Here is a 13786-nt window from a genome sequence, read left to right on the forward strand (position 1 = left end):
TTCTCTCTTTAAAAACTTTATGGTAATTTCTCTAACTAAACTTGGATATAGTTTCTAATCTCTAAATTTTAATATGCTTTCTTTAAAGCTTAAAATTTGAAATAATTTCTCTCTAAATGTTTTGAGATATTTCTCTCTAAAAAATTTTAAGTAATTCTTCTTTCTAAAATTTATTGTAGTTTCTCTCTCTAAAATTTTAAGATAGTTTTTCTCTCTAAAATTTTAATATATTTTTTCTCTGTAAAATTTAATATTTGAGAGTGTCTTTCTTTGAAATTTTAATATGGTCTTCTTAAAACTTTAATTTTGAGATAGTTTCTCTTTTTAAAAATTTAAGATAGTTTCTCTCTCTAAAAAGTTTTGTATATATTTCTTTCTCTAAAAAAATTTATCTACTCTTTCTCTCTAAAATTTGATATAGTTTCCCTCTCTAAAATTTTAATATGTTTTCTCTCTTTAAAATTTGATATAGTTTTTCTCTTTAAAATTTTAATATTTTTTTATTCTTCAGCAGTAAAATGGATCATTTCCATGAAAATTCCACTTATTTTGGTGAAATTGAGATTTCCAAAATTTAAGCTTAAAATGAGTATTCAGGATTCCCACATAAATGTCAATTCTAAGCGAAGCAAACATGATTGGCTCAACTTTTTCAGAAAAAGTGACTCTTGGAAATCTGAATCCAATAAACCTAACGAGCCCTAAGAGAATATAGATAAAACAAGAGGAGATTTGAATAAAATGGCATAAAATTAAAGCATAAACTGAAAATTAATCTTAGTTTGGTTTTGATTCAGAAATTTTTGTTGGGCTTTTGTAAACCAATGCGATAAAAACATTTCTGGACAAACTTGACACAATTTGGTGAAACAATGAGACTAATCAATGATTTTCAACTTCAATTTCGAAAGGTTTCAAAATTTTAATTTCTTTATTTTTATTTGCAGTTGAAAAATGGTTGTATAGATAGGAAAAAGGGCTAAATCACTACATTTTGGCACTAATTATGAACTCTGAACCAAATAAATGAACGAATTTTTCTACAAGCATATTAAAAGCATAACAGTAGCCTATCTCCGCCATCCATTTACGAGGATAGATGGTGAACTAGTTGCACATTAACTATATATTATGTGCACAAGGTGCGTAATATTTTTTCCCTTCTTGAATAGGAACTGCTTTTCCTCATCAAATCTAAAAAGTTCCAAGTACTAGTGATTCCATTATGAAAAAAGTTTATATAAGGTTGCAATCTTAAAATGTAGAATTAAAGATGCACCTCAAACATCCATCGGAAAATGTTATTTTAATATTGAAAACCCTCTAATTGATTATCTCGACATCGAAGCGTGTATAAATATATATATATATATATATATATATAAGTAATGATCCTATAGGACCCTCCCCCAGCCATGTACTAGGTCTAATCTCCACCATCCATTGTTAGTAGGACAATATGGAGATTCGACCAATGATGATTTTAGCAAACTGGATTTATATATATATATATATATATATATATATAGAGGAAAAGATCATGTCAGTACACTAAAAAACAAATCTAGGCCGATTTGAATATTACAATTTATATTTTATATTTGAATTTCAATATTTTTTTATAAATTCAAATTACTTGAAATTTAGAGCGCTCATTTTCTTATCAAGGGGCACTTAATAAAAATATTAAAAATATTATTCGTAAAAACTAAATTAATCAAAATACTGTGATAAATTTTAGAGGTATTTTGATCATTTAATTTTTTATAAATTATTTTTTAAATATTTTTATTACTTTATCCTATTTTTAAAAAATACACGCTTAAAATTTTAAATACATTGAATTTATACAAAAAATAATCAAATACAAAATACAATCATAACTATTGGGCCAACCCATATTCAATCTAGACCATTGGGCATTTACTGTAGCTGTCAACCAACAAACCAACCTTAGACTTTTCCTAGAGGGATAGAGAATAAGACTAGATAATATGAAGAGGACTCTCTCATGGCTATCTCTTTTGGAGTAGGTGATGAAAAAGTGGATGGTGGAGTTCCTCAAAGTAATGCAAAGACTTCAATATGGTTGAGTAGCACCACAGATTCTCCTACGAAAGAGGAGAGCTTTGACAAACGGAAGGATTGTGCTCCTTACCTTCCTCTTGGGATATGAAATTCCTTCTTTAGGTCACCATACAAGAAACCGATTTCTGCATCTAATTATTTTCAAATTTAAATTAAAAATAACTACAGCTATAGGCGGCCCTCTAATAGTGAACATGCACACAATAAGAAAAGAATTTCATTTTGATCGATACCTAAATTTTGAATATAACCCTTTGTAACTTGTCAAGCTCATACCTATTCAATGACCTCATTGTAAATTTCCTTGTTCTTGAGGATTCACTTGCAACCAATTGTTCTTTCGTCAATCTCGTATTTGATTTGTTATATGGCTTCCATCTATTCCTCTATAGACCAGCTTATCGACTTAACATGCATCACATTAAAAAATTACCTCTCTCTCTCATTCGTTAGGCAGGTAAAAGACAAGACGTACTCATTGAGCCTCATAAAAGCCTTTTTAGGTCTTCCTAGACTTTTCAACTCAACACCACCAATATATTTCTCTAGATCACATACAATTTCAGGTTCTAGATATTAATCACCATCTAAGTCATGAATTTATTTTTACATCTAGCTTTTCTTTATACATCTAGCTCTTTAAATATCTAATTCATGAATGTATTTTTACATCTAGCTCTTCCTTCATACATCTAGCTCTTCCTTTAAAGTAATATCTCAGTTGACAACAATCATGGCAAATAGGATTCCATAATCTTTACCTATTTGTACCATTTGCATGGCCACACTAAATTTTCTTATGACTTTTACATCCAACTTTGTTCTATTCTCTTTTAACCAAAAACACAAAGGAAATTTACAACCTAACCCTTCCCCGCACCAAGATTTTAAAAAAAACCTCAAATACCCTCACAAATACAAAATTTACAATAACACCCGCACCCATGTTTAAAATCCATCCAAAAAGTAAATTTTGAAACCTTATGCAAATGACACCTATGTTTAAATCCCTCCAAAAGTAAATTTTAAAATTAAAAACATTATTTTGACATTTTGAATTAAATATAGGTGTACTCTAAAATCTTAAATATGCTTTTATTTGTTCATTTTGAATTAAATATAGGTGTACTCTAAAATCTTAAATATGCTTTTATTTGTTTTCAAACAAATTATTGTTACGATAAAGTATATTTGTGAGGGCATTTTGTGGTCAAAAGGTTCCATGAGGGAGTAAAAGAATGTGGTTTGCATAATGTATAACCTTAAACAATGAACGTAAGATGCACAACCAAACTTTGTCAGAAGAAACAATTTTGATCTCAAAAATTATTAAGATAGTCGGAGAATCTATTTCTATCTCTTAATTATAAATTTTAAACTCTAAAAGCAGTTCAAATCAAACAGATTTATTAACACATGAAAATCTTGAAAATAAACGATTTGGATAATGTGTTGCAAGATATACTATTTTTTAAGTTTAGAATTCTTTTTTTTTCCATATTCATCTCAACTTTGAGATAATCAATTAAATGATTTTCCAACATTAAAACAAAATTTTCCAATGAAATTTTGAAATACACTTTAATTCTACAATATAATGCATCAACCTTATATAAACCTTTTCATATAAAAGGTCATTCTATATTTTATGATCAATCTTGGAATAGGAAATTTTATGTGGATTGTTAAAAGGGTTAAACCTTTTAAATGAACAGACTCCCACACTGTTACAGGGGTTTAACCTAACCAAGCTTGGTCACCCAAGCGGTATCGCCAATGCTATCGGGATCACCAAGGAAGTCATCCATCCCCATCTAACTGCATTAGGCAATGTCAAAATAGGTTTGCCAGATGAGTGTATTTTACGGATGGCAGCACAAGCTCATCATCACCATCCATCTCAATGATGGCCGCTAGAGAGGAATGGTGGTCTCAAAGCAAAGAAACAATTCTTTGATGGAAAAATTTAAAATAAGAACTTTTATCCTTTGTACAAAGAAATCACAATTACGAGGGCCTTAAGATTTAAAATCAATCAATTACGTACATATGCCATTGATCAAGCTCAAAGTTTGAAAAAAAATTTCTCAATCTCTGCACACAATCTAGGCTTTAAGACTTAAAACCCTGATAGTTTAAAGTGATTGTAACCTCGTACCAAAGGAAAATGGCATGCAATCTCTTATTTAATTTAATGTTTGTCATCGAAAGCATGTAGTGGAGATGATTTATTAACAGGAAATATGATATGCATAGTACACCTCCCATTGCATTAGATTAGTTTTCCTGTTCTATTCTATACCATCTCAATATAACATTTCATCACCTTGTACAACCGTAACTTTAGATCTAAACTGAAAGCAGCTCAATAATAATAACTGAAACAATCAACAGAGAGGAGCTTCATTGCTCCCCGTAACTCCACTACATTACAAAGCAAACACCACATTCAAGAAGCTTGGATTTTCCTGTAGCATATATATCCATATGACCTTGCTATCAAACAAAAAGGAAATAGCGATATAACTTATGGAGCATATTATTTGCCTTGATACAAGAGAACGAGATCTAAAATCCTCGTTTGAAATTCCAGAATCAATGTCAGCTCATAGATTACCTAAATCCAACTTAAATGCTTGCCTCCTAGTGCTGTTGGCAATTTGAGCAAATCATTCTCTGCAAAACTATGATTTCAATAAACACAATGTATCTCCAATCCACTGAAAACTCTGGGTGCACCTGTGGGTGAAAGTATCCATACAAAGACCTTTGGCATAATTTTCTTTCCCGCACAAAATTTTAGCTAGAATCACGACACAGCTTTTCAGGCTTCCTCCACTGGTTTTTTCATCACTAAGTGTGAAAAACCCAACTTGGATCTAAAGACTTTTCATGAGTCACAAAAATACTTCAATCCATGGTATTAGGTAGCTATTTCTTGCCTTCTCAATTTGATCCTCTTGCCCTCATGGTCATGATGCTGTTGCCTTTTCACTTTGGATGGTTTCCTTTCCAAGGATGATGGATTGTTAGTATGATCCCCTACTGGTGCGTCACATGGTACGCCTGCAGTAGTGATCTCACCACCTACAATTCAATGATGTTAAACCCAATTCATCCCAGACTTATAGTTCATTCAAAGTAAAATTCAATTTGAAGACAAGAATGTTCAGATGAGATGGGGGAACATAGGTTGTCCTCTTCTTCCGACTTTAATAGATCAGCAAAGACAAAGAGAATCACAAAATAGGCAGCTTTAGAAATGCATAAAAGCAATGAAGCTCCACCGTAACCCCAATCAACAGCTGTAATCTAAACAAGATATACACAGTGCCTCCAATGCACTAGCTGATTATATGTGCATGTGTGCATGGGTTTTTCTATGGTTCATACCCCATAAATTTCTGTAGGTTACATTCAGAAAAAAGCAAAGTTTAAAAAAACGGATCGGTGAACCGGATCAGCCATCCAAAAATCGGGTCAGATTGGTGGATCAGCGATCTGGATCAAAGAAAAGGCCGGATCACCAGATTTGGGCTTAAAAAATTCTAAAAAATCGTTGAAGTTTCTTAAAAATCTAGTTTCTTTTTTGCCAAATAAATTGGGGCCATTAAATTGTAGATTTTCATTATTCCATCGAAAATAGGTAAATATCAGTAACTTGTTTCATGCCTTACTGTTTGTGGACCACATTCAAAATGAAGTTTAAAATGTGACTTATTGCAATAAAATAGATCTCTCTAACTCTAGTTTTATATATATATATATATATATATATATATATATATATATATATATATAATCTCCATTACCACGTGTGCTTATATAGATAAGGATCTTGCCTACTTATTTAGTATTTTTCCCTTTCTTAAATTTAGTTTATTGAATTACATATTCTTGGCCAAAGATAGCTAAAAATAACTAGAAACAGATAATCCAAATAGTACCAAACATTCAACAGAATTTTGTTATCCATATTTATTTTAGGTAAGATAGTCTATTTAGGATAAAATCAATTATCATCCAGGTCCTAAGAGAAGCTCTCAAATAATTAATATAGCATCAGAATTAGTTTTAAACATTAAACTTTTAGAGTTTGGTGGTACTTAACCAACATTTTCTGTCAAAAATATAATAAATTTGATTTTCAATGGAGATTTTTCATTAGAGATTTATCTAATAATTTATAAATCAATTGCAACTTTACATTTGCATACCAATTACTAGAAATCAAGGAATATCGAAAATGGAACAACTTTGGCTGCAACTTTTGATAGAATATTGTAAGTTAGAAGCTACCATGGTACATAGAACATCGGTTTTACATGTGTTTTTTCTATTTAATATAAAAATTTGGATTAATTTCATCAGTTGTTGTCATTTGTGCAAGGGCTGTGTGAAACTTCTTTGTATCCATCTGAATGATTTGTGCTATAATATACTTTTCCTTTCAAACGTTATGAGAGATGTTATTTTTATTGAGAGAGAGAGAGCTTTGTGAAAAATGGAAGACAGATAAGGGTAGAAATGGTAGACATTTAACTAAGTTACAAATTATCTTGAGTTAGTTGGGCAGTGGTTATTTGTCCCACATCGGGACGATAGGAACGGCATAGTGGGGGGCAAGTGTATAAAAGGGTCACGTCTCAATGGAGTGGGTATTCTCACGTCTCGCTTAAAGTGCTAAGGGTGGGCCCTTGCTACCCCCAGTTAAGTGAGTAATTATTAAAATAAAAAAATAGATATACAAATTAACAACGAAAAAAAATATAAAGGTGGGGTGGGTCGACCACTTCCATTTTGACAGAATCGGCGAACCAGCCCATTCTTTCAGAGAACCAGCCGGTTCAAGGGAGGAACCGAATCGATCTCAATGATTTCCGATCCAGATCGGTCAATTTCAATCCGGATCGTCATTTTTTAAAACACTAGAAAAAAATGTAAACTTTTAAATTTACCTAGTTGTCTATTTCTTTATTCCAATGCTATAAAATGAGTAAAGGCACTTTTGTTATAAAGAAGGGTATTATTAATATTTTCACTAAAAGACGAGCATAAATATGAAACGAAACTCTAAGTAATTTATTTCTACAAGTGCCCCTATCTTTTATTAAATATTTTAAAAATGCCCTCTAGAGATGACAAACATGCCCTTTGTCTTTTAGTGAAAATACCACCAATACCCTTCCTAATGACAAAAAATACTCCTTATTGCATACTCATCGAATAAAGAAAGGGGGTATTTTTACCATTCACACCTCTTTCTAAAGGTAACCTATAGGATTTGATGGGATGTGAACAATAGAAAAACCCTATATATATATATATATATATATATATATGTATGTATTGGAACAGGATTTATGTAGCCAACCCTTAATAAATGGACTAAGGCTTGAATGATGATGAGATAGGTGGTTATGCACAGGTATAGCCAATAGTACATGTAAATGTTTATAGGCAGAGCTGTTTATGAACATGCTGCATGAAGCAAGCCGCACATAAACAAATTCACCTATGTGAACCTCACAGAGAGTAGCATTCAGGCATTCAATTACAAGCATACGTTCATACAACTATGTGGAAATTAGGTTGAGGTCTTTCCAATGTAAAACTGTGTGTGCATGTCAAGCACACATATCACATATATGTGTCGTGCATATGACGAGTATAGTCATTGCATGTAGTGGAGAACAAGTTGCCAACAGGCAGGCATGCATAAAAGAGACAAGCCACACAGGCAAAACAGATAAAAGATACCATACAGAGAGGATAGCAGAAATGGAACAATTTCATGAAAATATCCAATGCCAAGTGCAGCAAATAAGAAACTAACCTGCATTGACCAGAGACTCCCTTGTGGCAGTTGCATCAATTACAACACTAGTAAGATGCTGTTTGAGGAAAACCTGCACAATGACATGGGTAGTAATAGTTTAGAAATATAAAATTATATACTGAAACACAAAGAAAATAATTCTGAGGAAAACATTTCAGGCTACACAAAAGAGAAAACAATAGTTATGAACCAAATATCAATGGAAAAAATAGATAAGAAAATTAGTATTACACAACGTTGGAATTATCAAGGATGCTAAAGAAAAAGAAATTTGACCTTTAGCAGGTTTTAATACACAAGGAAAATTACAGATGGCCCCATGTGGACGTATAAAGGCCAAAGAAGTTATTCCAAATACAACATCATGAAAGACAACTGAAGAAATGAGAATAAGAATACTGCTTGATAAGTGGTAGTCTTATAGCGGAGCAAGGCTGACTAGAAACTAGATTAAATTTCAGAATGCTTGGAAATATTTTTCACAAAGATGACACAGAGACCCAGAGAGAGGAAATTAACCTTTATTTCTATTATCTTCTTCTATTTTTTACTAGGAGATCCTCCATTGCAATAGTAATTGCAATATGGATACAACCCAAAAGCTAAATATAAATTTGTTTCAGTGGGCAAAACACCAATTCAGGAACATTTTATTGATACGAAATTTTTACAAAATAATCTTAATTCACCAAATGAACAATTTAAAAATAAAAAAATGAATGTGAGTTCTCAAAAACCTAGATCTAACTTGATTGCCATTCATTGTTGCAGCAGAATTCATTTGAACCATTTTTAGGGTGTGAATTTGTATTTTTTTGTAGACTGATCTCCGACATGAGTAAAGAACACTTGCAAGCTTTTTTTGGAGTTCAATAACCATAAGCAAGTTTTTTGCCCGTGTGAATAAGTGTTGAATTTGCTCCCGTGGGAGTAACAATATCCTTTCCTACAAAATATACACATGAAAGGGAGAAAATATGTCATTTACTTCAGTAGTTTGGAATATCTTTCTGAATTCTTTTCTATCTTAACATGTTTACTTAATTTTCAAGCAACAATATCCTACAAAAGGAAACTTTTTTCCTTTCTTATTTTCCTTTTCGTTCTTTTTTTTGAGAATAGAAAAAGAAGAGTAAAATTTTTGTAATAAAAACCCAGTCACTTATTAGTTACTTCACTTACCATACATAAATGTTTCTTTGTTTTTGGGTAGTTCACTAGGGAAGAGGTCCCCTACCTGTAGTAATGGAACTCAAGATGTCATGTTGTGGCACCCCACCACATTGACCACCTTGCCTTGTGCCCATTCCCACCATGCATAACTTAATGATAAGCTGCAAACCTACCTCTTTAAACTATTTTAGTTTTAGCTATCATAAATTGCACACAAATGTTAGGATTCCAGTAGTTATTATCCCGTGTGAAACATGCATAGTTCTTCATTTTCACTAAGCATGTATTAGTTCTAAATTATAAAAATTCTGCATAGTCCCATTGTCTCTCACGATCATTATATGAAACATCATATTTTATTTTACAAAGATTACCATACATAACCCTCCACTGAATCCACCATTTCGAATGAAACCTCCACTTTTTCTCTTTTCAAATCACCGAGTTCTTCAAATTAAACTTTCAGCAAACCCTTTACCATGTCCCCTCCAACTTCTCTTTTTCCTCTCGGAGCATACCCTTTTCAAACATTTTATTCCCTCCAGGTCCCCATGTCTTAACGACAAGCTGAAATTTTAGAGTATCTCTGTCAAACTTTCTAGAGCATAACCGGAAAATCACCAGTCAATGACAGGTGGGCAGTGTTCATTCTCTCTTTCTCTCTGTCAACCTCTCTCTATTCTCTCTCATTAACTGCTTCTTTGCAAACATTTTATTCCCTCCAGGTCCCAATGTCTCAACTGCTTCTTTGCATCTAAACAAACCCCCCCCCCCCCCCCCTCCCCAAAATAAAAGAAGAGAAAAAAAACCGTCAAAAAACAACTCCCCCCCCCCCCCCTTCCCCTTGAATCCGAGCTCTCTTTCTAATTGGAGCTTTCTCATGCTGTCCATGTCCCTTTTTCTCCCATAAATGGCTTCCTGTTTGCTCTCAAATCCCTGTTTAACTTCCCTCCCTATAATATTCTCTTCTCCAATGTTTTGTGGTCAAAAGCTGGTGATTCAGTGTTAACAGTGATAAAAGCACATGGCACATGGCTCTTATGAGATCATCATTAGTGCCATTGAAGAATTTTTTTAACTGAACTCACTGTAGATTCTAGGGTTTTGGAGGAATCCCACGACTATGGCACTTCAAATGGTAGAGTTGAGCAACATTCAGCCAGTCTCAAGTTAAGTATTGTGAAATTGAGTTCCAGTGAAAACGAAAACGGAAATAAAATTAAGAGGCATTTACATTCCAAAGTATCTCAAGATAGTAATCAGAGTCCACATGGCCTGCCCCTGCAAAGGTTACCACCATGTCTGCAGGCAATTTGGGGCTTCGTGTTGCAGGCCCTTATTAGTGGCATCAATGAAATCCAAAACCTGCAAATTCGCAATCCTAGTGAGAGAAACACTGAAAAGGGAGGCAATTCTAGAGAGAGAAACAGCAAGTATAGAGAGAGGCACCATCTCGAACCTGGCCCCTACGTCTATTCTCCCCATCCCCACTGTAGGCCCCTCCATTCTATAAACCCCCCTCCCTCCTCCCTCCCTGGGGCCATGTTTCCTCTTCGACTTCCCACACCATTTCCCTAATCCAAATCTTGACGTGCCTTTCCCCATCCATTTCATACCGCCCCTTCCCCTACAAAACTGCCTTTCTTCCCATACCCCTTAAATCCGAGACCCCCAATTCCTTCAATCCCCTCCCCAATCTCACTTCCACTCTTTATCTTCTAGGAAACTTTCTTTCCCCCTGCTCCAAACCAAACTTCCTTCACCACACCCCTGCCTATGGTGTTACCTGAAAACACCTTCCAGACGGAGCTTTATGCCCTGCTCCCTCCCAATCTGGTAGACAGTTCCATAGGTCTATTCACAAATTTCCTGTCACAAATACTCCTCCCCCATGAAGATCATCATCTGGAAAATTCGAGGTCTAGGACATGCCAACAAAAAGAAAGCAGCCAGAGCTTTGGCCCAAACTCGCAACCCTGACCTCGGATTAATTGAAACAAAATTGCCTAATCCCACCCTCTCCCAAATCCCGCAAGTTTGGGGGAGAAGACCTAATCAATGGGTCACTTTAGAAGCTTTAGGGGCGTCAGGAGGGATCTTGGTCGTCTAGGACACAACTACAGATGCACTTCAATGAAGCATTGCTGTTTCCTTCAGTATCACTTGCCTCTTCTCTAGGATAAAAGATCCAGAATTAAGCGGTTAAAAGCTAAAGACAAGGAAAACCTCTTTCTTCCACAAAATAGCAAGTCGTCATAAGAGGAAAAACGTGATCGCCTACATTCCTGGGGCGAATCGGACCTTTGATGACCCCCAACAAGTGAAGAGGATGGTGGCCAGATACTTCAAAGTTCAAATAGCTGTTCAGCCTAGGCCCCAAGCCTTCAATCTCCAACCTTAGCTTCAAATCCCTCTCAATAGCAGAAGAAAACTGGCTCAAAAGGCCCTTCTCAGTGGAAGAGATCAAGAAGGCAGTGGCAGATTTAGACCAAGACAAAGCACTGAACCCAATGGTTTCCCTATTGCAATTGTCAATAAACAACGGGAGGTCCTTGCCCTGGACTTGCTTAACTTTCTTCAATGAATTCTTCCACAACTGTAGTATTCATAAAGCAAAGAACGCAGCTTTCCTAGCCTTGGTCCCAAAGGTTGATGGATAACACCTGAGAGACTTCTTCCCTATTAGCCTGCTGAACAACCACTACAAAATACTAACTAAGGTCCTAGCCTTGTGACTCAAGGTAGTACTCAACATCATTTCTCACTCCCAGACAGCATTTGTAGCTAATAGACAGATCTGAACAGAATCCCCTTAGCAGCTTAGCTCATGAAACCATCCATTTCTTCCACCTCTCTACATTCCTGGTTTGGTTATCAAGTTAGACAGAGAAAAGGCATATTATCATATTAATTATTCTCGGTCGACTTGATGAAGTCCTGGCCGTACTGGCCTTTGGACAATGATGGTATTCCTGGATCCAAGGATGAAGTACCTCCCCATCATTCTCAGTCTTAATAAATGGGTTCCCAGAAGATTTCTTCAAGGCATCACAGAGGTTGCATCAAGGCATCCCCTATCCTCTTCACCATTGTTGCTGAAGTCTTCTCTCAATCCCTATCACACCTATTTGAGAGGCATATGCTATCTGGGTTCTGATCGTAGAGATGGGGGCCAGAAGCCTGTCACCTTGAATATGCAGATTTATCATTATCTTATGTGAAGCCATGCCAGAACAGTTGGACATTGTATGGCTGTTCCTCAGGTGCTTTGAAATCTCAACAGGAATATAGACAAACATGACCAAAACAAAGACTATGAAAATTGGTTGGACTGGACCTCTCAATAGTGAGGAACCTGGCTTCCAGATTGGGTTGTGGGTTTGAATCATTTCCTGCAAAATACCTGTGATTGCTTTTGTGTATAGTAAACCTAGGAAGACTTTGTGGGAACATATAGAGGAATGCTTCCACTAAAGGTTGGCATCATGGAAGTCTCGCTTCCTCTCCTTAGGGGCGTCTAACACTTCTCCAACATCCCCATTTTCCAATTGTTGTTCTCTCAGATGCCAGCTTCCATCTCCTCGGGACTCAAAAAACTGGTGTAGGATCCTTTGATCGGTGAAGAAGATAAACATAAGTTCCATTTGATTGCATGGACAAGGTGCGCAAACCCAGAATGTTTGGGGGCTCAGGTATTAGATGTCTGAAGCAGGTTTAACCTGTCCCACCTTGGGTTAGTGTTGGTGGAGATTTGCCAACCAAGAAAATACTTTTGAAGGGAACTTACGGCCTAGAGAGCTCAGGCTTGTTCCCAAACGCCCAACACAAGCCTCGGGAGCCTAGAAAAGCATAAGCTCACACATGGGAAATTTTCAAGAGACACATGACATTCTGTAATTGAAATGGAGATAAGAGTAGGTTTATGGAAGGACTTATGGTTAGGCAGTCAAACTCTGCCTGAAAGGTGGCCCGCACTTCTAATTGTTGCCCAAGGTCCTGACATCACAATCTCTAGGGTGGTGGAAAGGAATAAGGGAGCCCTCATATGGACTCTTACATTCAGGAGACCCCTCAGCAGTGCACAAGCAGAGAGTCTAGCCGAAATGCTCCTAGAATTCGAATACCACTTCCTTCCTTTGAAGAGCTGATAGGATTAGTTTGGGCACCCTCAGCCCCCAGGGACCTTTATTGGATCCTCATCCTTCAACGTCCTATCCTCTGAAACCATTAGGCCCCCAGACTCGAGCAAAGCTTGGGCCACATAAGGTTCAAGGCTTCCAATGGATTGCGCTGTTGTGTAAAACCCTTAAAGTGGATCTATTTCAGTGCAGCGGCATACAGTTAACTAACAAATGCATTATGTGCTGGATGGAGATGAAAACTTGGAGTAACTATGCTTGCACTGGGCAGTAGACTAGAGTAGTAGCCTCTAGTCTACAGTCCAAACTCCTTTAAGTAATTTGATTGGCTATGGGCCTTCCATGAGTCCATCACCCAACTATTCTAAGCTTTCCCATCCCGACCCTACCCCAAGATTGCCACATTATTATGGGGGGTCTCGGTGATGGCTACCATAAGATCTTTGTGGAAAGAGAGGAATAGATGCACTTTCCAAGGCACTAATACCTCCCTCTATAACCAATGGAACCAAATCAAGTCAAAAAGTATCCCCCAGGCAGAAGTAAG

General features: G+C 35.8%; 1 protein-coding gene across 4 annotated transcripts in view; it reads right to left on the reverse strand.

The window, feature by feature from the left end:
- Positions 1-4430: 4430 nt before the first annotated feature.
- Positions 4431-13786, reverse strand: part of LOC18995753 (Transducin/WD40 repeat-like superfamily protein) — a 32953-nt gene continuing 23597 nt past the window's right edge. For all 4 annotated transcript variants that reach the window (XM_088865363.1, XM_088865362.1, XM_006846574.4 and 1 more), the window contains exons 11-12: positions 7925-7997; positions 4431-5175 (exon numbers count right to left, since the gene is read on the reverse strand). In XM_088865363.1, the coding sequence (XP_088721489.1) occupies positions 5012-5175; positions 7925-7997 (237 nt within the window). In that variant the 3' untranslated portion in view covers positions 4431-5011. The remainder of the gene's footprint in view (positions 5176-7924; positions 7998-13786) is intronic.

This window comes from Amborella trichopoda, chromosome 4, assembly GCF_054954075.1.
Source record: "Amborella trichopoda isolate Santa Cruz 75 chromosome 4, AtrichopodaSantaCruz75HAP2 v2.0, whole genome shotgun sequence".
In the NCBI taxonomy this organism is placed as follows: domain Eukaryota; kingdom Viridiplantae; phylum Streptophyta; class Magnoliopsida; order Amborellales; family Amborellaceae; genus Amborella; species Amborella trichopoda.